At 38.5% G+C, this 24422-nt stretch overlaps 1 protein-coding gene across 1 annotated transcript in view; it reads left to right on the top strand.

Annotated features, from left to right (window-relative positions):
• LOC100336868 (complement factor H) overlaps positions 1 to 458 on the top strand; it is an 80724-nt gene extending 80266 nt beyond the window's left edge. Inside the window, exon 11 of the mRNA XM_059875649.1 lies at positions 362 to 458. Within this exon, the coding sequence (XP_059731632.1) occupies positions 362 to 393 (32 nt within the window). The 3' untranslated portion in view covers positions 394 to 458. The remainder of the gene's footprint in view (positions 1 to 361) is intronic.
• Positions 459 to 24422: the final 23964 nt, after the last annotated feature.

Here is a 24422-nt window from a genome sequence, read left to right as displayed (position 1 = left end):
TTGATACGGACAGATTGCTACTAGACATACTGGCAGTCATTGTATAATGTATGTAAAAGTAAAATCATTTTGTAGCCCATTTGAAGCTAACATACTGTTATACATCCAACATTTCAATAAGAAATTCATTTCAAAAAGGATGAAGGGGCATACTGAACAAGTAGTAGCAGCATAGTGTTTATGGAGACAAATAGCTTGCACATTTCTAATATTTTTGAGTTTTAAAAACCTTTAACTTGTTCCAAGTATTATTTTTCTTCAATTTTTATTTTAAAATCCAAAGTAATATTTGATTGTATTAATATTTTTAATTTAAAGATTATATTTGTACTTTACTCTTTGACCTCTGTACTTCATATAGAAAAATTGGATGTTCTCAACCACCTCAAATAGACCATGGAACCATTAACTCATCTAGCTGTGCAGAAGAAAGGAGAGAAATACATGAACAAAGGCTGTATGCACATGGCACGAAGTTAAGTTATGCTTGTGAAGAAGGCTTCGAGATATCTGAAAATGATGTGATAATATGCCACATGGGAAAGTGGAGCTCTCCACCTCAGTGTGCAGGTGAGGACACTAGGCAAAACAAAATCTATTTTCATTACCATTCATTAAACTAATCAATTGTCATCAAAGTCATGAGATTTGATCCTTTATTTCCAAATACATCAGATCAGATCAGATCAGATCAGTCCCTCAGTTGTGTCTGACTCTTTGCGACCCCATGAATCGCAGCACGCCAGGCCTCCCTGTCCATCACCAACTCCCAGAGTTCACTCAGACTCACATCCATGGAGTCAGTGATGCCATCCAGCCATCGCATCCTCTGTTGTCCCCTTTTCCTCTTGCCCCCAATCCCTCCCAGCATGAGTCTTTTCCAATAAGTCAACTCTTCACATGAGGTGGCCAAAGTACTGGAGTTTCAGCTTTAGCAACATTCCTTCCAAAGAAATCCTAGGGCTGATCTCCTTCAGAATGGACTGCTTGGATATCCTTGCAGTCCAAGGGACTCTCAAGAGTCTTCTCCAAAACCACAGTTCAAAAGCATCAATTCTTCAGTGCTCGGCTTTCTTCACAGTCCAACTCTCACATCCATAGATGACCACAGGAAAAACCATAGCCTTGACTAGACGAACCTTTGTTTGCAAAGATCTCTGCTTTTGAATATGCTATCTAGGTTGGTCATAACTTTCCTTCTAAGGAGTAAGTGTCTTTTAATTTCATGGCTGCAATCACCATTTTCAGTGATTTTGGAGCCCAGAAAAATAAAGTCTGACGCTGTTTCCACTGTTTCCCCATCTATTTCCCATGAAGTGATGAGACTGTATGCTATGATCTTTGTTTTCTGAATGTTGAGCTTTAAGCCAACTTTTTCACTCTCCACTTTCACTTTCATCAAGAGGCTTTTGAGTTCCTCTTCACTTTCTGCCATAAGGGTGGTGTCATCTGCATATCTGAGGTTCTTGATATTTCTCCCGGCAATCTTGATTCCAGCTTGTTTCTTCCAGTCCAGCATTTCTCATGATGTACTCTGCATAGAAGTTAAATAACAGGGTGACAATATACAGCCCTGACATACTCCTTTTCCTATTTGGAACCATCTGTTGTTCCAGGTCCAGTTCTAACTGTTGCTTCCTGACCTGCATACAAATTTCTCAAGAGGCAGTTCAGGTGGTCTGCTTTTCCCATCTTTTTCAAAATTTTCCACAGTTTATTGTGATCAACATAGTCAAAGGCTTTGGCATAGTCAATAAAGCAGAATAGATATTTTTCTGGAACTCTCTTGCTTTTTCCATGATCCAGCAGATGTTGGCAATTTGATCTCTGGTTCCTCTGCCTTTTCTAAAACCAGCTTGAACATCAGGAAATTCATGGTTCACATATTGCTGAAGCCTAGCTTGGAGAATTTTGAGCATTATTTTACTGCGTGTGAGATGAGTGCAATTGTGCGGTAGTTTGAGCATTCTTTGGCATTGCCTTTCTTTGGGATTGGAATGAAAACTGACCTTTTCCAGTCCTGTGGCAACTGCTGAATTTTCCAAATTCGCAGGCATATTGAGTGCAGCACTTTCACAACATCATCTTTCAGGGTTTGGAATAGCTCAACTGGAATTCTATCACCTCCACTAGCTTTGTTCGTAGTGATGCTTTCTAAGGCCCACTTGACTTCACATTCCAGGATGTCTGGCTCTAGGTCAGTGATCACACCATCGTGATTATCTGGGTCGTGAGGAACTTTTTTGTACAGTTCTTCTGTGTATTCTTGCCATCTCTTCTTAATATCTTCTGCTTCTGTTAGGTCCATACCATTTCTGTCCTTTATTGAACCCATCTTTGCATGAAATGTTCCTCTGGTATCTCTGATTTTCTTGCAGAGATCTCTAGTCTTTCCCATTCTAAATACATCAAGTAACATCTATTTATAGGTAATTTATGTATGGAAATAAAATGTATATATTTATATGTTAAATAAAATTTTACATATAAAATTAATCATTTTTCTAATTAAAAAATTTGTTTCTTCTGTATAGAATCACTTTTCAATCTGGCAATTATTTTGTATTAACACTGGATGTGCACTAAAATTAAACTTAACTATTCATATTAGTAAACCTATTTATATTCCTGTCAATTAAAGTTTCAAAAATATGTCATATGTCTTCCCTAAAATCCCTTTTAATTTCTTACAAAATATAGTACTTTTCCTGAGATGATGTTTGGAGTCTCATTGTGTTTTTCTTTTATTACTCATGATTGGTTAGAGCAGCACTGATGGTTTCTTTCATATATTGATAATTTCTGTTTCAAGTTCTTGCTCAAGTGGACACACACCAGAATGGTGATTTTAGGAAAAATTTGTGCACTTTTCTCCCATGTCATGGAGGTTCCTGTATAATCATTTATTATTTTCAAGTAAAATTACCAAATATGTTGACCCAGTACATCAAGTTAAATTTCAAAGTTAGCAAAACATGAAATATTTTTTTTTTTTTATTTCTTCCCAGGACTTCCACCTTATATTCTGAATGGTGTTGTATCTCACAAGAAAGACAGTTACCAATATGGAGAAGAAGTTACTTACAAATGTGATGAAGGGTTTGGAACTGATGGACCTGCATCTGTAAGATGTTTAGGAAGGGAATGGTCTTGTCCACAAAATTGTATAAGTATAGTGTTTTCCCTTTTATTCTTAAGCTGACAAATATCTTTTAATTCAAAGCATAAATGGCACAAATACGAAACTAAACAGTAATTCTAGAATTTAACAAGGTATCTATGAAAAGTTCTGAATTCTGGTTGAGAATTAATAACCCTAGAAATAATAAAATGAAATCTCTCAGTCGTGTCCAACTCTTTGTGACCCCATGGACTGTAGCTTACCAAGCTCCTCGGGCCATGGAATTCTCCAGGCAAGAAAACTGGAGTGGGTTGCCATTTCCGTCTCCAGGAATCGAACCCAGGTCTCCTGCATTGTACGAAGACGCTTTACCATCTGAGCTACCAGGGAAAGTTTGATTTGTTGTTGCAGTTAAGTATTCAGTCATTTCTGACTCTTTGCAACCTCATGGACTGTAGGAAGCCAGGCGTCCCTGTCCTTCACTGTCTCCTGGAGTTTGCTTAAACTCATGTCCATTGAACTGGTGATACCATTCAACCATCTCATCCTTTGCAGTCCCCTCTCCTCCTATCCTCAATCTTTCCCAGCATTAGGGTCTTTTCCAAAGAGTTGGCTTTTTGTATCAGGTGACTTCCCTGATGGCTCAAATGATAAAGCATCTGCCTACAATGTGGGAGACCTAGGTTCAATGCCTGGGTCGGGAAGATCCTCTGGGGAAGGAAATGGCAACCCACTCCAGTACTCTTGCCTGGAAAATCCCATGGACAGAGGAGCCTCGTAAGCTACAGTCCGTGGGGTCGCAAAGAGTCGGACACGACTTAGGGACTTCACTCACTTTCACTTTCACTTTCACTTTCACTTTCATCGGGTGACCAAAGTCTTGGAGCTTCAGCTTCAGCATCAGTCCTTCCACTGAATATTCAGGATCGATTTCTTTTAGGGTTGACTGGCTTGATCTTGAAGTGCAAGGGACTCTCAAGACTCTTCTTCAGCACCGCAGTTCAAAAGTATCAATTCTTTGGCACTCAGACTTCTTTATTGTCCAACTCTCAAATTTGTCCATGACTACTGGAAAAGTCATAGCTTTGACTAGGCGGAGTTTTGTTGGCAAAGTGATGGCTCTGCTTTTTAATATGCTCTCGAGGTTTTCATAGCTTTTCTTCCAAGGAGCAAGCACCGTTTAATTTCATGGCTGCAGTCACAAACAGCAGTGATTTTAGAGCCCAAGAAAATGAAGTCTGTCACTGTTTTCATTTTTTCCCCATCTATTTGCCATGCAGTGATGGGACCAGGTGCCATGATCTCATTTTTTGAATGTTGAGTTCTAAGCCAGCATTTTCAGTCTCTTCTTTCACCTTCACCAAGAGCCCCTTTAGTTCCTCTTTACTTTCTGCCCTTAAGGTGGTGTCACCTGAGGCATAGCTGAGGTTATTGGTATTTCTCCTGGCAATCTTGATGCCACCTTGAGCTTCATCCAGCCAGGTATTTTGCATGATGTACTCTGCATATAAGTTAAATAAGCAGGATGACAATATACACCCGTAAAGTACTCTTTTTCCAATTTTGACCCAGTCAATTGTCCATGTACATATCTAACTGATACTTCTTCACCCACATAGAGTTTTCTCAGAGGAAGGTAAGGTGGTCTGATATTCCCATCTCTTCAAGAATTTTCCACAGTTTGTTGTGATCCACACAATCAAGGGCTTTAGCATAGTCAATGAAGCAGAAGTAGATGTTTATCTGGAATTCCCTTGCTTTTTCTGTGATCCAATGGAGGTTGGCAATTTGATAACACCAGCTAAATTGTCTTAGTTTCACATCATTTAAGGTGCAGTTTGAGCATCCTCTGATACACATCACAGATTTCAGGTCTCTGCTCCTGTACTATGGCTGAACTCTGCTCTTATCACTACCCAATTTGCTGTTAATTTATCAACCATTTATTTGTAATATGCAATTTTCTAAGACATTTAACATAATTCAAGGTAACATATTTTTATAAAGGCAAAAATAGAAACATTCATAATTTAGATGGGCTGTCATGGGAGAAGAGAATTTAAATTTGAGAAGTATGCAGCTCTACCTCTTAGAATGTCACCATTCCCATGTTGTATTTTTGATAATATAGTCAATGTGACTAAATCAAGATTTCTGACACTTGTCTCTAGGTATAAGAGAAATGCTTTAAATATTCATTGGTTTGATATGTAACTTTATTTTCTAGAATATAATCAGTGGTGGCTATGAATCTTTAAAGATATACTAAACAAATGCATATTCTTTTCTCTTTCAGGCACAAATTGTGTTAACTTGCCCACCTTTGATGATGCTGTACTCATAGATCAGGAGAAGGATTTCTATAGGTCAGGAGAACAAGTGGCTTTTAAGTGTCTATCATATTATCAGTTGGATGGATCTAATACTATACAGTGTATTAAGAGCAAATGGATAGGAAGGACAGCATATAGAGGTACTTTGGTAAAATTTTAAAATTTATGTAAGTATCTGAAGTAATATAATGTAGAAAATTGCCTCCACTATCATTAAATGTACATAGATTACTTTTAGGCCAGGTCAAAAGCAGTTTGTGCCTCAACATAAAAAGAGATGGACTTGTGTCCCCAGTGTTTGGTGTTGTAGCCCAATAGTTCTCAAAGCACAGTCCTGGAAGAGCATTCTCAGCACATTCTGTAAACTGTTAGATATGCAAGCAGATTCACAGGCTTACTCAGACTTGTTGAATCTAAACCTCTGGGGCTGAAACTCTGACAATGTCTTGATGATTCCCAAGGAATTCTGTGTATATTTCAGTTTAGGACCCATGGCTACAGCCTCTTGTACTTACAGCCCCTGCATCCCCTGAATCACACTGAGGAATGCACATCATTGATGGTGGTGTCCTTAGCATTTGCCCCAAAATATCATTAAAGTATATATATACATATTTTTTTAATTTACACTTTATTTTTCTATTATTTTTCCAGATCTTCTGTTCAGATCTTTAATTAATCATCTTCTCCCTGCAACTATAGTATTCTTCAGAGTGTTTAATTCTTCATCGAGTCTCTAAAGAAGAACCTGCTGTGTTTATTTTCTGAAAGGCCCTAAAGTTACATCTCATAAACAGGAGGAATGTTAACAAAATTTTGATGTTAAGTGATATTTTATTATGCTTTCCTTATGATATATAAGTTCATTTTGAATGTATATACTTTATAATTTTTATTTTACTAACCTCAAAAAGAGATTTCTAGGAAAAGTCTTTTTCTTCAGTGCCCTAAAAACTGTTTATCACTTTTCTAGTGAAGTATAGGGGAAAGATTTAAGATACAGAAGTTTAATTCATGCTGAAAAATATTGCTTTATTTCCTTTGCCTTAACTTTACATATAAACTGATGACAATTAGCAGTCTTTCATGATAGATTAACTGTTGAATCAAAACAACCATGGAATATATTTGACATTCTATTTCCTCCTTGCTGTTCATGATAATCATTATATTAAAGATACTTTTTTATCTTTCTAGTCAGATGTTTCCTGGGTGAATCCACCTCAAGTGGAAAATGCTATTATACACAATCAGAAGTCTAGATATCACAGTGGTGAGAAAGCACATTATGAATGCATCGGGAATTATGACCTCTTTGGGGAGATACATGTGGTATGTTTAAATGGAACTTGGACAAAACCACCTCAGTGCAAAGGTAGAGTATCTTACTCACCCTGTCCACCAAATTTAGAGAATATATTAAGAACAAAATATATTGATACTAAATTAGGATGAAGTAGCTTTTCTGGAATAATTTTTAGTTGCAAAAAACTTGGTGCTGAAACTCCAGTTCTTTTGTGGTCTTAATATGTAATCTAACATGTATATTGTATGACTGTTAACTAGATTTGAGCAGTTGGAATCATGGGACATTTCCTGTCTTCACGTGTACCCCAATGTTCATCGCAGCACTGTTTATAATAGCCAGGACATGGAAGCAACCTAGATGTCCATCAGCAGATGAATGGATAAGAAAGCTGTGGTACATATACACAATGGAGTATTACTCAGCCATTAAAAAGAATACATTTGAATCAGTTCTAATGAGGTGGATGAAACTGGAGCCTATTATACAGAGTGAAGTAAGCCAGAAGGAAAAACACCAATACAGTATACTAACGCATATATATGGAATTTAGAAAGATGGTAACGATAACCCTGTATACGAGACAGCAAAAGAGACACTGATGTATAGAACAGTCTTATGGACTCTGTGGGAGAGGGAGAGGGTGGGAAGATTTGGGAGAATGGCATTGAAACATGTGAAATGTCATGTATGAAACGAGATGCCAGTCCAGGTTCAATGCACGATGCTGGATGCTTGGGGCTGGTGCACTGGGACGACCCAGAGGGATGGTATGGGGAGGGAGGAGGGAGGAGGGGTCAGGATGGGGAACACATGTATACCTGTGGTGGATTCATTTTGATATTTGGCAAAACTAATACAATTATGTAAGGTTTAAAAATAAAATAAAATTAATTAAAAAAAAAAAAAACATTAAGATACTCAGTTGTTTTCTGAAGAATAAGTGTGTAAAATATACCATAATTACATTTAACAGCCCAAGAAATTCCACTTAGAGACATGGAATAAGCAGCTGGGGCCTGATCACAAAATATGACATAGATGTGGGCAGCTATAACTATGTATGATATTTAAAGGTAAGTTACTAGCTGAGTCCCAGCAGAGCTATTTCAAATCCTACAAGGTGATGCTACTAAAGTGCTACACTCATTACGTCAGCAAATTTTGGAAACCTAGAAGTGGTCACAGGAGTGGAAAAGGTCAATACTCACCAATTCCCATGAAGGGAAGTACTTGGGAAAAGTGACAGACTTCATTCTTTCAGCTTCACAATCACTGTGGATGGTGATTGCAGCCATGAAATTAAAAGACACTTGATCCTTGCAAGAAAAGCTATGAAAACCTCAAAAGCATGTTAAGAAACAGAGACATCACTTTCCTAACAAAGGTTCTTATTGTCAATGATATGGTTTTTCAAGCAGTCATGTATGGATATGAATGTTTGACCACAAAGAAGGCTGAGTACCAAAGAACTGATTTTTTTGAACTGTGGTGCTGGAGAAGACTCTTGAGAGTCCCTTATCCTGAAAGGAGATCAAGCCAGTCAATCCTCAAAGAAATCAGTCCTGAATATTCATTGGAAAGACTAATGGTAAAGTTGAAGCTCCAGTATTTTGGCCACCTGATGAGAAGAGCTGATTCATTGGATTAAACCCTGATGTTGGAAAAGTTTAAGGGCAGGAGAAGGGACATCAGAGGATGAGATGGTTGGATGGCATGATCGACAGAATGGACATGACTTTGAGCAAACTCCCGGGGGTTAATGAAGGACAGGGAAGCCTGGCTTGCTATAATCCGTGGGGTTGCAAACAGTCAGAAACAATTGAATGACTGAACAACACAACAGGTACTGATTATGATGTATCTTGACATTAAGTTCTTTGGCTCCATCCCATTTGGAATTCACTGAGCAGTTTTATTTATTTATTTATTTATTTTCTTATAATCAAATGTTTTTTATTTTTTTTATTTTTTTTTATTTTTTTATTTTTTTCTCTAATTTTATTTTGTTTTTAAACTTTACATAATTGTATTAGTTTTGCCAAATATCAAATGAATCCGCCACAGGTATAAATGTCTCCCATCCCGAACCCTCCTCCCTCTCCCTCCCCATACCATCCCATCTGGGCCGTCCCAGTGCACCAGCCCCAAGCATCCAGCATCATGCATCGAACCTGGACTGGCAACTCGTTTCCTACTGAGCAGTTTTAATATGTAGTTGTTTTTGGTTAATTGCTAAGTCATATGCCCTATTTGAGAAATTTTCAGCCATTATTGAAAAAAATAATTTTGGAGTATATTTCCTATACAATATAGTGTCAGTTTCACTGCACATCAAAGTGAATCAGCTAAACATATACATACACATATCCCCATTCTTTTGGATTTCCTTTCCATTTAGGCCATCAGAAAATGATTGCACAGGGAATCAGCCATTATTTTTTTTTTATCTCGTATTCTTTATTTTCAACTTCATGGTCAACAGTTCTTTGCTATCTTCCCACAGGTCCTTGAAGCTATGTCCATTTTCTTTTCAGTCTATTTTCAAAGTTAGTTAATATTAAACTTATTGATCCTTCTGCCATCTGCAATATATTGCTGAACCATGTGGTTTTATAATAATCTTTCTAGTTCTATCAATTGGACTAGATTTTTAAAAACCATCATCCAATGATTTCAATATCTGTGTCATCTCAGTGTTGTCTTCTGTTGATTGTTTTTTCTCTTTTGAGGTTTACCTGGTCTTTGGTCTGATAAATGATATTCAACTGTATTTGGACACTTGAGCTTTTATATCTTGAGACTAAGGATATTATTGGACTCCTTCATTAATCAGGCCTCCATTACTGCCACATAGGTTGCAAGTCCCACCTGGCCTTCTCTGACACCAGGAGAAAAGGCAGAGGTTTCTTATTCCCTTATTATGTGGGTGGAAATCTGGGCTGCTTACTTGAACCCTGTAGATCAAAGCATGGAAAGAATTGGCCTTAGATTTCTGCCATCATGTGTTTCTAGACTAAATCAGTTCAGTTCGGTTGCTCCGTTGTGTCTGACTCTTTGCAACCCCATGGACTGCACCATACCAGGCTTCCCTGTCCATCACCAACTCCCAAACTTTAACTAAACTCATGTCCATCAAGTCAGTGATGCCATCCTACCATCTAATCCTCTGTCAACCCCTTATCCTTCTGCTTTCAATCTTTCTCAGCATCAGGGTCTTTTCCAAAGAGTCAGTCTTTGCATCAGGTGGCCAAAGTATTGGAATTTCAGCTTCAGCATCAGTCCTTCCAATAAATATTCAGGACTGATTCCCTTTAGGACTGACTGGTTTGATCTCCTTACATTCCAAGGGACTCTCAAGAGTCTTCTCCAACACCACAGTTCAAAAGCATCGATTTATCAATGCTCAGCTTTCTTTATAGTCCAACTCTCATATCCATACATGACAACTGGAAAAACCATAGGTTTCACTAGACAGAAATTTGTTAGCAAAGTAATATCTCTGCTCTTTAATATGCTGTCTAGGTAGGTCATAACTTTTTTCTAAGGAGCAAGTGTCTTTTAATTTCATGGCTTCAGTCACCATCTACAGTGATTTTGGAGCCCCCAAAATAACGTCTGTCACTGTTTCCATTCTTTACCATCTATTTGCTATGAAGTGATGGTACCGGATGCCATGACCTTTGTTCTCTAAGTGTTGATTTTTAAGCCAACTTTTTTACTCTCCTCTTTCACTTTCATCAGGAGACTCTTTAATTCTTCTTCACTTTCTGCCATAAGGGTGGTATTATCTGCATATCTGAGTTTGTTGATATTTCTCCTGACAATCTTGATTCCAGGTTGTCCTTCATCCAGCTTGGAATTTAGCATGATGTACTCTGCCTATAAGTTAAGTAAGCAGGCTGACAGTATACATCCTTGATATACTCCTTTCCTGATTTGGAAGCAGTTTGTTCTTCCATGTCTGATTCTAACTGTGGCTTCTTTACCTGCATACAGATTTCTCAGGAGGCAGGTAAGGTGTTCAGTTCAGTTCAGTCACTCAGTCGTGTCTGACTCTTTGTGACCCCATGAATCACAGCAGTCCAGGCCTCCCTGTCCATCACCAACTCCCGGAGTTCACTCAGACTCACGTCCATTGAGTCAGCAATGCCATCCAGCCATCTCATCCTCTGTCGTCCCCTTCTCCTCCTGCCCCCAATCCCTCCCAGCATCAGAGTCTTTTACAATGAGTCAACTCTTCACATGAGGTGGCCAAAGTACTGGAGTTTCAGCTTTAGCTCATTCCTTCCAAAGAAATCCCACGGCTGATCTCCTTCAGAATGGCCATCTATTTATTTCCACAGCACATTGTGATCCACAGAGTCAAAGGCTTTGGTGTAGTCAATAAAGCAGAAGTAGATTATTTTGTGGAACTCTCTTGCACTTTTGATGATACAACGAATGTTGGCAATTTGATCTCTGTTTCCTCTGCCTTCTCTGAATCCAGCTTGAACATCAGGAATTTTGTGGGTCACGTGCTGTTGAAGCCTACCTAGCTTGGAGAAACTTAAGCATTACTTTACTGATGTGTGAGATGAATGTAATTGTATGGTAGTTTGAACATTATTTGGTATTGGAATGAAAACTAACATTTTCCAGTCCTGTGGTCACTGCCATATTTTCAAAATTTGTTGGCATACTGAGTGCAGTACTTAAAGAGCATCATCTTTTAGGATTTGAAATAGCTCAAATGGAATTCCTTCACCTCCACTAGCTTTGTTCTCAGTGATGCTTCCTAAGGCCCACTTGACTTTGTATTCTAGGATGTCTGGCTCTAGGTGAGTGATCACACATATGTGGTTATCTGGGTCATGAAGATCTTTTTTGTATAGTTCTTCTGTGTATTCTTGCCACTTCTTTTTAATATCTCTCACTTCTGTTGGATCCATACCATTTTTGTCCTTTATATTGCCCATCGTTGTATGAACTGTCCTTGGTATCTCTAAGTTTCTTGAAGATATCTCTAATCTTTCCCAATCTATTGTTTTCCTCTATTTCTTTGCACTGAACACTGAGGAAGGCTTTCTTATCTCTCCTTGCTGTTCTTTGGAACTATCCATTCAAATGGTTTTCTCTTTACTTTTCTCTTTTACCTTTAGAGTCTTTTCTTTTATAAACTATTTGTAAGGGCTACAGAGGCAACCATTTTACCTTTTTAAATTTATTTTTATTGGGGATGGTTTTGATCCCTGCCTCCCAGGAAACTCTGTCCATAGTTGTTCAGGCATTTTGTCTTATCAGATCTAATCTCTTGAATCTATTTGTCACTTTCACTCTATAATCATAAGGGATTTGATTTAGGTCATCCCTGAATGGTCTAGTGGTTTTTCACATCTTTCTTCAATTTAAGTATGAATTTGGCAACAAAGAGTTCATGATCTGAGACACAGTCAGCTCCCAGTCATGTTTTTGCTGACTGTATAGAGCTTCTCCATCTTTGGCTGCAAAGAATATAATCAATCTGATTTTGGTATTAGCCATTTGGTGATGTCCATGTGTAGAGTTTTCACTTGTGTTGTTGGAAGAGGGTGCTTTCTATGACCAGTGTGTTCTCTTGGCAAAACTTTATTACCCTTTGCCCTGCTTCATTTTGTACTATAATGCCAAATTTGCCTGTTACTCCAGTTATCTCTTGACTTCCCAATTTCACTTTTAAGTCCCCTATAATGAAAAGGACATCTTTTGGGGTGTCGGTTCTAGAAGATTTTGTTAGTCTTCAGAAAACCATTCCACTTCAACTTCTTCAGCATTACTGTTTAGGGCATAGACCTGGATTATGGTGATAGTTAATGGTTTTCTTTGGAAATGAATAGCAATCATTTTGTCATTTCTGAGATTGCATGCAAGCACTGCATTTCAGACTGTTTTCTTGACTAACATGGCTACTCCATTTCTTCTTAGGGATTCTTGCTCACAGTAGTAGATATACTGGTCATCTGAGTTAAATTCACCCATTCCAGTCCATTTTAGTTTGCTGATTTTTAAAATGCCGATGTTCATTCTTGCGGTCTCCTGTTTGTCCACTTCCAATTTGCCTTGATTCATGGACCTAACATTCCAGGACCCTATGCAATAGTGCTCTTTACAGCATCAGACTTTACTTCCATCACCAGTCACACCCACAATTGGGTGTTGTTTTTGCTTTTTCTCTGTCTCTTCATTCTTTCTGGAATTATTTCTCCACTGATCTCCTACATATTGGGCACCTCCACACCTGAGGAGTTCATCTTTCTGTGTCCTATCTTTTTGCCTTTTCATTATGTTCATGGGCTTCTCAAGGCAAGAATACTGAAGTGGTTTGCCATTCTCTTCTCCAGTGGACTGAATTTTGTCAAAACTCTCCACCATGACCCGTCCATTTTGAGTGGCCCTATACAGCATGGCTCAAAGTTTCTTGGAGTTATACAAGGCTGTTGTCCATGCGATCAGATTGGTTAGCTTTCTGTGATTGTGGCTTTCATTCTGTATGCCCTCTGATGGATGAGGATAAGAGGCTTATGGAAGCTTCCTGATGAGAGAGACTAACTCAGGGGGAAACTGGGTCTTGGTCTGATGGAAGGAGTCATGCTCAGTAAATCTTTCCACAAATTTTCTGTTGATGGGTGGGACTGTGTTCCCTCTCTGTTTTTGTCCTGTGGCCAAACTATGGTGGAGATAAGAAAGATACTGGTGACCTTCTTCAAAAGGTCTTATGCATACACTGCTGCACTCAATGCCCCAAAACCTGCAGCAGGCCACTGCTAACCCATGCCTCTGCTGAAGACTCCTGGACACTGACAGGCAAGTCTGGTTCAGTCTCTTGTGGGATCACTGCTTCTATCTCTTGGGTCTGTTGTGCACAAGGTTTTGTTTGTACCCTCTAAAAGTCTATTTCTGCAGTCCTGTGTAAGTTCTGACAGCTCTGTGGTGGGGTTAATTTCAGCCTCCTCCAAGAGAGCTTATGCAAACCCAGGTCTACAGCACCCAGAGCCCCTGCCCCTGTAGCAGTGCACTGCTCACCTGTACTTCTGCAGGAGACACTCAGATACAATTCTGGCTTAGTTTCTGTGGGGTCTCTGGGTCCTGGTGCACACAAGGACTTAGTGTGCACACTTCGTGTAGTATTTCTAGACTAAGTCAGTATTGTGAAAACTGTGTCTTAGCTACTCTTTTCTGGGCCTTTTCCTAAAGAGATCAACTGCTTCTTGAAACTTTTCATTCTGAACTTGTGTTATTTCTGGGTTGCTGTCTCCGTGGCCCATTCAGGATACATAGAAGGCAAGATGAAAACCCAAAAGACTCTCTTGAGTATAACTCTTTGAATCCAAAGGTCCCTAAGCAGATTGACTTACTACGTGTTTCACAGTCTCCTGTTTTGGTTTTTATAATATGTTCAGAACCTTTATTTGGCAGAAGGAATACTTAGCAGATGCTATAAGCACAAATATTTTTACCTCATCTTGTCCATAAATGGAAGCCAAAAAATTTCTTTTCACAGGCACTGCAACATGTTGTATAAAAGGGTAACATTTTTTAATCTTAGCTATCCATCTTTCCAGCATATACTCTGAAAGAAAACATGTTGAACATCAGGACACTGCAAAGCAGACATATTTGTTAAAGTACTATATGTGCTTCCATGGTGGTAAAATAGGGTCTTATAATGTGTATTCCTGATTCAGTGATTAAAATTCCTCCTACAAATCATTTCTGTCATCAGAAATCATAAGTTTTAATATGACATATTTGGCTGCATTTTTATTTTATTTATTTAAAACTTTAGGGGTTGTCTTTGAATAAAGCAAACACCATTATTTTTTAAACTCTCAAGGAAAATGTGGGCCTCCTCCAACAATAGAAAATGGAGACATTACCTCACTCCTGAAATCAGTATATCCTCCAGGAGTGATTGTTGAGTACCGGTGTCAGGCCTACTATGAACTTCGGGGAAACAGAAACGTAGTATGTCAGAATGGAGAGTGGTCAGAACCACCAAAATGCTTAGGTAAATGCTTTAAACTTCTCTTGGATCCTGGGATAATCCTTATACTCAGCATGATGTTTAACTGTTTTTAATATGATTTTTATGGATTAAATAACAACCATCGCCTCTTGAGAAATTTGTATTCAGGTCAGGAAGCAACAGTTAGAACTGGACATGGAACAACAGACTGGTTCCAAATAGGAAAAGGAGTACGTCAAGGCTGTATATTGTCACCCTGCTTATTTAACTTCTATGCAGAGTACATCATGAGAAATGCTGGGCTGGAAGAAGCACAAGCTGGAATCAAGATTTCTGGGAGAAATATCAATAACCTCAGATATGCAGATGACACCACCCTTATGGCAGAAAGTGAAGAGGAACTAAAAAGCCTCTTGATGAAAGTCAAAGTGGAAAGTGAAAAAGTTTGTCTTAAAGCTCAACATTCAGAAAACGAAGATCATGCCATCCGGTCCCATCACTTCATGGGAAATAGATGGGGAAACAGTGGAAACAGTGTCAGAGTTTATTTTGGGGGGCTCAAAAATCACTGCAAATGGTGACTGCAGCCATGAAATTAAAAGACACTTACTCCTTGGAAGGAAAGTTATGTTCAACCTAGAGAGCATATTCCAAGCAGAGACATTACTTTGCCAACAAAGGTCCATCTGGTCAAGGCTATGGTTTTTCCTGTGGTCATGTATGGATGTGAGAGTTGGACTGTGAAGAAGGCTGAGCGCTGAAGAATTGATGCTTTTGAACTGTGGTGTTGGAGAAGACTCTTGAGAGTCCCTTGGACTGCAAGGAGATCCAACCAGTCCATTCTGAAGGAGATCATCCCTGGGATTTCTTTGGAAGGAATGATGCTAAAGCTGAAACTCCAGTACTTTGGTCACCTCATGCGAAGAGTTGAGTCATTGGAAAAGACTCTGGTGCTGGGAGGGATTGGGGGCAGGAGGAGAAGGGGACGACAGAGGATGAGATGGCTGGATGGCATCACTGACTCCATGGATGTGAATCTCAGTGAACTCCTGGAGTTTGTGATGGACAGGGAGGCCTGGTGTGCCGTGGTTTATGGGGTTGTAAAGAGTCAGACACTACTGAGCGACTGAACTGAACTGATTCTGTTGCATGCTTCACCACCAAGTATTAATATCTGTATATAGAAATAAAGTTAGAAAATTTCATATTCAAGTAACAATGGCTCCTTTATGAAAGCTCTTCATACGATAACTGACATTATGAATTTTTCATTATAACATTTAATTATTACACTAAACAAAGTATCTCATTCTTATAATATTAATTTTGTTAATATGATGATACCTACACTATACATTTTCAGTATATTGGTTTGGAAAGATTTGAGGAAGAATTCATGGACCAAAGTTCTTGAACCCCTAAAATTCTGAAGAAAATATTTGTATATTACTCAAAGGTTCATGTTTATTTTTTTTTAGAGGCATGTGCAATTTCAGAAGAAACAATGAAAAATCATCACATACAGTTAAGATGGAAACATGATACAAAACTTTACTCTAAAACAGAGGATAATATTGTATTTATGTGCCAACATAGTTATCGTCGAATGACACCACAACATACATTTCGAACAACTTGTCAGGAAGGAAAAGTGATGTATCCTTGATGTGGATAAAACATTGACTAAATGCAGTTGTAAATCTGAAATATGTACATATATTCAGATTTCTCCTTATTAATTCAATTCTGTTTATTTTACCAAGTATTTTTAAAATTCTTGATTCATAAATCAGATTTGTGTTCAATATTATGGGGACAATACAATTGAGAGATGATGGGAGACCAAAGAATCACTTCTTAAAAGTACCTCATTGAACTTGGAATATCAAAATGTTACGTGTCCTGTTCATGAAATATTTACAGCAAGAAATTAGATTCAATCACTTCCGTGCCTCCTTCCATCCATCAGTTTCCTAACTTTCTTAAAGCTTTCTTCTGAGCATTTCTGAAACTCTGTTTTAGCATACATGGGAAAAAAGGTGTGGAAAGAAATGGAAAACATTCAAAATATTGATAATATCATCTAACAAACATATAGAAGCAAACTATGTCATACTTATTTATGTCAGTAATTAAACATCAGTAGTTTATCTTACTTTTGCTCATCTATCAATAGATGAATAAATCAAAAATGATGAAACACATAATGTTTTCAGTTCAGTTCAGTCACTCAGTCGCTTCTGACTCTTTGTGACCCCACTGCAGCACTCCAGGCCTCCCTGTCCATCAGCAACTCCCAGAGCTTACTCAAACTCATGTCCATTCATTCAGTGATGCCATTCAACCATCTCATCCTCTGTCGATCCTTTCTCCTCCCTCCTTAAATCTTTCCCAGCATCAGGGCCTTTTCAAATGAGTCAGCTCTTCACATCAGGTGGCCAATATATTCGAGTTTCAGCTTCAGCATCAGTCCTCCCAATGAACATTCAGGACAGATTTCCTTTAGGCCAGACTGGTTGGATCTTATAATATTTTGCAAGATGCTTATCAAAGTACACATAATAATTCAAATAAAGAACAATGAGAATCACATTGCATAACTACTCTAACATGGCATATAAGTGATTAAAAAATTCAATATTAAATATAAACACACACAAATAAAGACACTCTGCTTTAAGCACTGAATAACTTTTTCTAGATGAATATTGGCAAAAAAAAATGCAAGAAAATATGTAGTATAGCTAGAGTTGAATTCAGAGATAATAGGTGTAAAATGTGTTTAACTTCTTTTTACTTACATGAATTCTTGAATTTTTCTGTCTTTAACATATATCAACTTTGAACCACAAAATATTTCTAAAATAAAGAAATATGCAAAGTGACACAACATGAGTTTTAGAGATCGATTTGGTAATGAACTCCAGGTCTAGAAACGTTTTCCTGATTTTGCTGGTACAGAGCATTTTAGAAACACTCACCACCAGTCTAAAAGGTGATTTTTATACTTGTACATTTTAAACAGCATATTAAGCTTAAATCAGTTAACTGTAAATATTTTAAATTTATAAATATCATTAATATTTTATTATTAAAATAGAGATATAAATAAGCTAAAATATTTAAGGTGATATCTCATTACTTTGTACTGCATCAAGTCAGGTGACCTTCATAGTCTAAGAAGCATGGTCATCACCACTGGTGCTAATTGATTTAAATCTGAATTGCTAGTAACAGCTGGTTTTCTCAAACTTAAATGAAATTGTTACAGTAGATAAGTTACCTTTGCTGTAAATGTTAACATTATTGTAGATATTATTTCTCCAAAATTTTCAACTAATGGTTGTAGAATCTATTTATGACGCGAGGCTGCAAGCAGTTATTTCACTGTTGTCTAGAAAATGGCGGTTTTTAAAGATCATTTCTATCATTTTTCTTCATTTATTGTCATTCAGTGTAAAGATGAGTGTTAATTTACCAACTCTGTTCATAATCAATTTTCACATAAAAAGTTTTAGCAAATCTTTAAAATAATTTGTTTTTAAATAACTTTAATTGACATAGAAATTGAAGAAAGTGAAGAAAACCACTAGACCATTCAGTTATGACCTAAATCAAATCCTTTATGACTATACAGTGGAAGTGAGAAATAGATTTAAGGGCCTAGATCTGATAGACAGGGTGTCTGATGAACTATGGACGGTGGTTCATGACATTGTACAGGAGACAGAAATCAAGACCATTCCAAGAAAAAAAAAATGCAAAAAAAAGCAAAATGGCTGTCTGAGGAGGTCTTATGAATAATTGTGAAAAGAAGGGAAGTGAAAAGCAAAAGAGAAAAGGAAAGATACACCTATTTGAATGTAAAGTTCCAAAGAATAGCATGGAGAGATAAGAAAGCCTTCCTCAGTGACCAATGCAAAGAAATAGAGGGAAACAATAGAATGGGAAAGACTAGAGATCACTTCAAGAAAATTAGAGATACCAAAGGAACATTTCATGCAAAGATGGACTCAATAAAGGACAGAAATGGTATGGGCCTAAAAGAAGCAGAAGATATTAAGAAGAGGTGGCAAGAATACACAGAAGAACTGTACAGAAAAGATCTTCACGACCCAGATAATCATGATGGTATGATCACTTACCTAGAGCCAGACATCCTGGAATGTGAAGTCAAGCAGACCTTAGGAAGCATCACTACAAACAAAGCTAGTAGAGGTGATGGAATTCCAGTTAAGCTATTTCAAATCCTGAAAGATGATGCTGTGAAAGTGATACACTCAATATGCCAGCGAATTTGGAAAACTCAGCACTGTCTACAGGACTGGAAAAGGTCAGTTTTCATTCCAGTCCCAAAGAAAGGTAATGCCCAAGAACGCTCAAACTACCACACAATTGCGCTCATCTCACATGCTAGTACAATAATGCTCAAAATTCTCCAAGCCATCTTCAATAGCAAGTGAATTGTGAACTTCCAGATGTTCAAACTGGTTTCAGAAAAGGCAGAAGAACCAGAGATCAAACTGTCAACCTGTGCTGGATCATCAAAAAAGCAAGAGAGTTTCAGAAAAACATCTATTTCTGCTTTATTGACTATGCCAAAACCTTTGACTGTGTGGATCACAATAAAGTGTGGAAAATTCTTCGAGAGATGAGAATACCAAATCACCTGACCTGCCTCTTGAGAAATCTGTAGGCAGGTCAGGAAGAAACAGTTAGAACTGGACATGGAACAACAGACTGGTTCCAAATAGGAAAAGGAGTATGTCAAGGTTGTATATTGTCACCCTACTTATTTAACTTATATTCAGAGTACATCATGAGAAAAGCTGAGCTGTAGAAAGCATATGCTGGAAATAAGATTGCCAGGAGAAATATCAGTCACCTCAGATTTGCAGATGACACCACCCTTACGGCAGAAAGTGAAGAAGAACTCAAGAGCCTCTTGATGAAAGTGAAGGAGGAGAGTGAAAAAATTGGCTTAAAGCTTAACATTCACAAAACTAAGATCTTGGCATCCGGTCCCATCACTTCATGGCAAATAGATGGGGAAACAGTGGAAACAGTGTCAGACTATTTTTCTGGGCTCCAAAATCACTGCAGATGGTGATTGCCGCCATGAAATTAAAAGACACTTACTCCTTGGAAGGAAAGTTACCAACCGTGACACCTTATTAAAAAGCAGAGACATTATTTGACAACAATGATCCGTTTAGTCAAGGCTATGGTTTTCCCAGTGCTCATGTATGGATGTGAAAGTTGGACTATAATGAAAGCTGAGCGCCAAAGAATTGATGCTTTTTAACTGTGGTGTTGAAGAAGACTCCTCAGAGTCCCTTGGATTGCAAGGAGATCCAACCAGTCCATCCTAAAGAAAATCAGTCCAGGGTGTTCATTGGACGGACTGATGTTGAAGCTGAAACTCCAATACTTTGGCCACCTGATGGGAAGGGCTGACTCATTTGAAAAAACCCTGATGCTGGGAAAGATTGAGGGCAGGAGGAGAAGGGGACGACAGAGGATGAGATCATTGCATGGCATCACCGACTCAATGGACATGGGTTTGGGTGGACCCTGGGAATGGTGATGGACAGGGAGGTGTGGCATGCTACAGTTCATGGGGTCACAAAGAGTCGGATACAACTGAGCGACTGAACTGAACTGAATCTTATCTTTTTGATGTGATAGTTTGCTCTTTTTATAGTGTGTATTTATTAACAAATAGTTGTAAATATAGTAATTTTTGCACTCTTGTACTTTAACTTTTATATAGATATTTAACATTCCATTTCAAAGTACTATAGTGTTCTGAATATAAATGTGCACTTATGTTTACCACTATACTACATATTTTCATGGTATTAATTAGCACTCTTTTACTTCATCTTGAAAAATTATTTTAGTGTTTCTAGTAAGGAAGGTATGCGTGCATGCTCAGTCACTTCAGTCATGTCCAACCCTTTGCGACCCTATGGATGGTATCCCACCAGGCTTCTCTGTCCATGGGGTTCTCCAGGCAAGAATACTGGAGTGTGCTGCCATACACACCTCAAGGAAGGTCTAATTGTGTTATATTTCCTCAGTATTTGTTGGTCTGGAGAAGTCTATATTCTTTTCATTTCTGAATGGTATTTTCCAAATAAAGTGCTCTTGGTTGGCAGTTTTCTCTTTCAGCATTTAAAATATATCATCTGACTTTCTCCTGACCCACTAGGTTTCTGCTGAGAAATATGCTAGAGCAAAATGAAGGTTTCTTAGTAAGTTTCATGGTTTTTGTTTGTTTTGTTAGCTTATATGTTATTTCCTCATGCTGCCTTTATGACTTCTGTATTTTGCTTTGACTTTGCAATTTTATTATATGTGTGTTTTAGAGGGTTTTTTATACTGATTTTGTTTGGTCACCTGAAGCTTCCTGAACTTTTACCATTACTTCTTTAAATACATTTTACTCAGCCCTTTCATCTTTAAATACATTTTCTGCACTCATCTCCTTCTTTCCTCTTTCTGGAACTTCAATAATTTGAAAACTGGTTCTATTCATGATGTACCATAAATCATTTGGCCGTTGTTTGTTCTTTTTCATTATTTTATTTAAGATTTTTGTTTCTTTTTATTTTGTTTTTCATCCCTCCTGACTGGATAACTTCGATATGTCATTTATATCATAAATTCATTCTTCTGCTTGTTTCAGTCTTCAGTTGATAGTCTCTAATGCATTTTCATTTCATCCTTGGGTCCTTCAGCATCAAAATTTTGGGATTTTTTAATGGTTTATGTATTTTTATTAAACTTCTTGGACTGCAAGGAGATCCAACTAGTCCATCCTAAAGGAAATTAATCCTGAATATCCATTGGGAGTACTGATGTTGAAGCTGAAACCCCAATACTTTGGCCACCTGATGCGAAGAGCCGACTCATTTGAAAAGACCCTGATGCTGGGAAAGATTGAGGCAGGAGGAAAAGGGGACGACAGAGGATGAGATGGTTGGTTGGCATCACCGACTCAATGGACATGGATTTGGGTGGACTCCGGGAGTTGGTGCTGGACAGGGAGGCCTGGCGTGCTGCGGTTCATGGGGTTGCAAAGAGTAAGACAGTACTGAGCAACTGAACTGACTGACTGACTGCTTAAACTTCTAATTTTGTCCATTTTTTACTCTTCATTTGTTTGTTGTTCTCATGCTTTTATTTGATTATTTCACTGCATTTTCTGTAGCACAGTGAGTCATTTAAAACAGCTATTTTGAAGTCTTCATTGGGTAAGTCACAGATCTCTAATCTTTTGGTGTGAATAGTGAAGATTTTTATACTTTGTTGGTGTCATGATATTTTGAGTTCATGTCCCTTGAAGTTCTGTGATGTTTTTCTAATTGAAGTGTTATTCTCCATTGGGTGAGAGACAACTTTCTTCATCCCTGCTAGAGACTCTGCAGCTACCTCGGATCTTCTTTAGTGGCACTTGCTGACACGTATCATGCTTCTTTTGTCAGAATTTCTGTGCTGCTATGTCTTGTCTAGATAGTGAGTGCACCAGAACGGGTGCTGGCAGCCTGTTTTTGTTTCCCCAAAAGTAGCACTACATCTTAATCTTGTGTTCTATCTTGGCTGGCAGGTTTGAGACTAATTTTTGTGCATGCTCAGTTCAGTTCAGTCACTCAGTCTTGTCCGACTCTTTGCAATCCCATGAATTGCAGCACTCCAGGCATACCTGTCCATCACCAACTCTCAGAGTTTACTCAAACTCATGTGCATCGAGTTGGTGATGCCTTCCAGCCATCTCATCCTCTGTCGTCCCCTTCTCCTCCTGCCCCGAATCCCTCCCAGCATCAGAGTCTTTTCCAATGAGTCAACTCTTCGCATGAGGTGGCCAAAATACTGGAGTTTCAGCTTTAGCATCATTCCTTCCAAAGAGCACCCAGGGCGGATCTCCTTCAGAATGGACTGGTTGGATCTCCTTGCAGTCCAAGGGACTCTCAAGAGTCTTCTCCAACACCACAGTTCAAAAGCATCAATTCTTCAATGCTCAGATGTCTTCACCATCCAACTCTCACATCCATACATGACCACAGGAAAAACCATAGCCTTGACTAGACGAACCTTTGTTGGCAAAGTAATGTCTCTGCTTTTTAATATGTTATCTAGGTTGGTCATAACTTTCCTTCCAAGGAGTAAGCGTCTTTTAATTTCATGGCTGCAATCACCATCTGCAGTGGTTTTGGAGCCCAGAAAAATAAAGTCTGACACTGTTTCCACTCTTTCCCCATCTATTTCACATAAAGTGATGGGACCAGATGCCATGATCTTTGTTTTCTGAATGCTGAGCTTTAAGCCAACTTTTTCACTCTCCTCTTTCATTTTCATCAAGAGGATTTTTAGTTCCTCTTCACTTTCTGCCATAAGGGTGGTGTCATCTGCATATCTGAGGTGATTGATATTTCTCCCAAGGATCTTGATTCTAGTTTGTGCTTCTTCCTGCCCAGCATTTCTCATGATGTACTCTGCATAGAAGTTAAATAAGCAGGGTGACAATATACAGCCTTGATGTACTCCTTTTCCTATTTGGAACCAGTCTGTTGTTCCATGTCCCGTTCTAACTTTTGCTTCCTCACCTGCATATAGGTTTCTCAAGAGGCAGGCCAGGTGGTCTGGTATTCCCATCTCTTTCAGAATTTTCCACAGTTTATTGTGATCCACACAGTCAGAGGCTTTGGCATAGTCAATAGAGCAGAAATAGATGTTTTTCTGGAAGGGAACCCTCTTACACTGTTGGTGGGAATGGAACTCTCTTGCTTTTTTGATGATCCAGTGCATGCTGGCTATTTGTTCTCTGATTCCTCTGCCTTTTTTAAATCCAGCTTGAACATCTGGAATTTCACGGTTCGGATATTTCTGAAGCCTGGCTTGGGCAATTTTGAGCATTACTATATTAGCATGTGAGATGAGTGCAATTGTGCGGTAGTTTGAGCATTCTTTGGCATTGCCTTTCTCTGAAATTGGAATGAAAACACTTTTTCCAATCCTGTGGCCACTGCTGAGTTTTCCAAATTCACTGGCATATTGAATGCAGCACTTTTACAGCATCATCTTTCAGGATTTGAAATGACTCTACTGGAATCCATCACCTCCACTAGCTTTATTTGTAGTGATGCTTTCTAAGGCCCACTTGACTTCTCATTCACTCTGAGTCCGTTGTAACCACACTTAGCGGGCCACAGTGTGGGAAGGTGTGTGAACGAAGCAGACAGAGCTCCTCCTGTCAAAACCTGGGTTCACAGAAGGACTTAGCTCCATCATGATTTTATAAGGTAGTGTATCCAGGGGCTCCTGGACTGTGGCTGGTGGGGCTTCAGCTGTTTCATGAGTGTAACTGTTTCAGTAGTGCCACTGTAGGCACTACAGTCAAGATAGAGATCTTTCTGCCTTTTACCTCATGCACGCATGAGCGAGATTCCTTCTGGGTCCCTTGGTTTATGGTACTGTTGTGTTTTTGTTTTTGTTTTTGTTTTTAATTTTTTAAATTTTAATTGAAGGATAATTGCTTTGCAGGTATTGTGTTGGTTTCTACCAAACATCAGCATGAATCAGCCATTGGTTTATCCGTGTCCCCTCCCATGTAAATATCCTTCCACCTCTCTCCCCATCCCACCCCTCTAGGGTGTTCCTTAAATCGGATTTAAG

Source organism: Bos taurus, chromosome 16 (genome assembly GCF_002263795.3).
Source record: "Bos taurus isolate L1 Dominette 01449 registration number 42190680 breed Hereford chromosome 16, ARS-UCD2.0, whole genome shotgun sequence".
Taxonomy (NCBI): domain Eukaryota; kingdom Metazoa; phylum Chordata; class Mammalia; order Artiodactyla; family Bovidae; genus Bos; species Bos taurus.
Note: the sequence above shows the minus strand (reverse complement) of the source record. Positions and strands in the feature narration are given on the sequence as shown.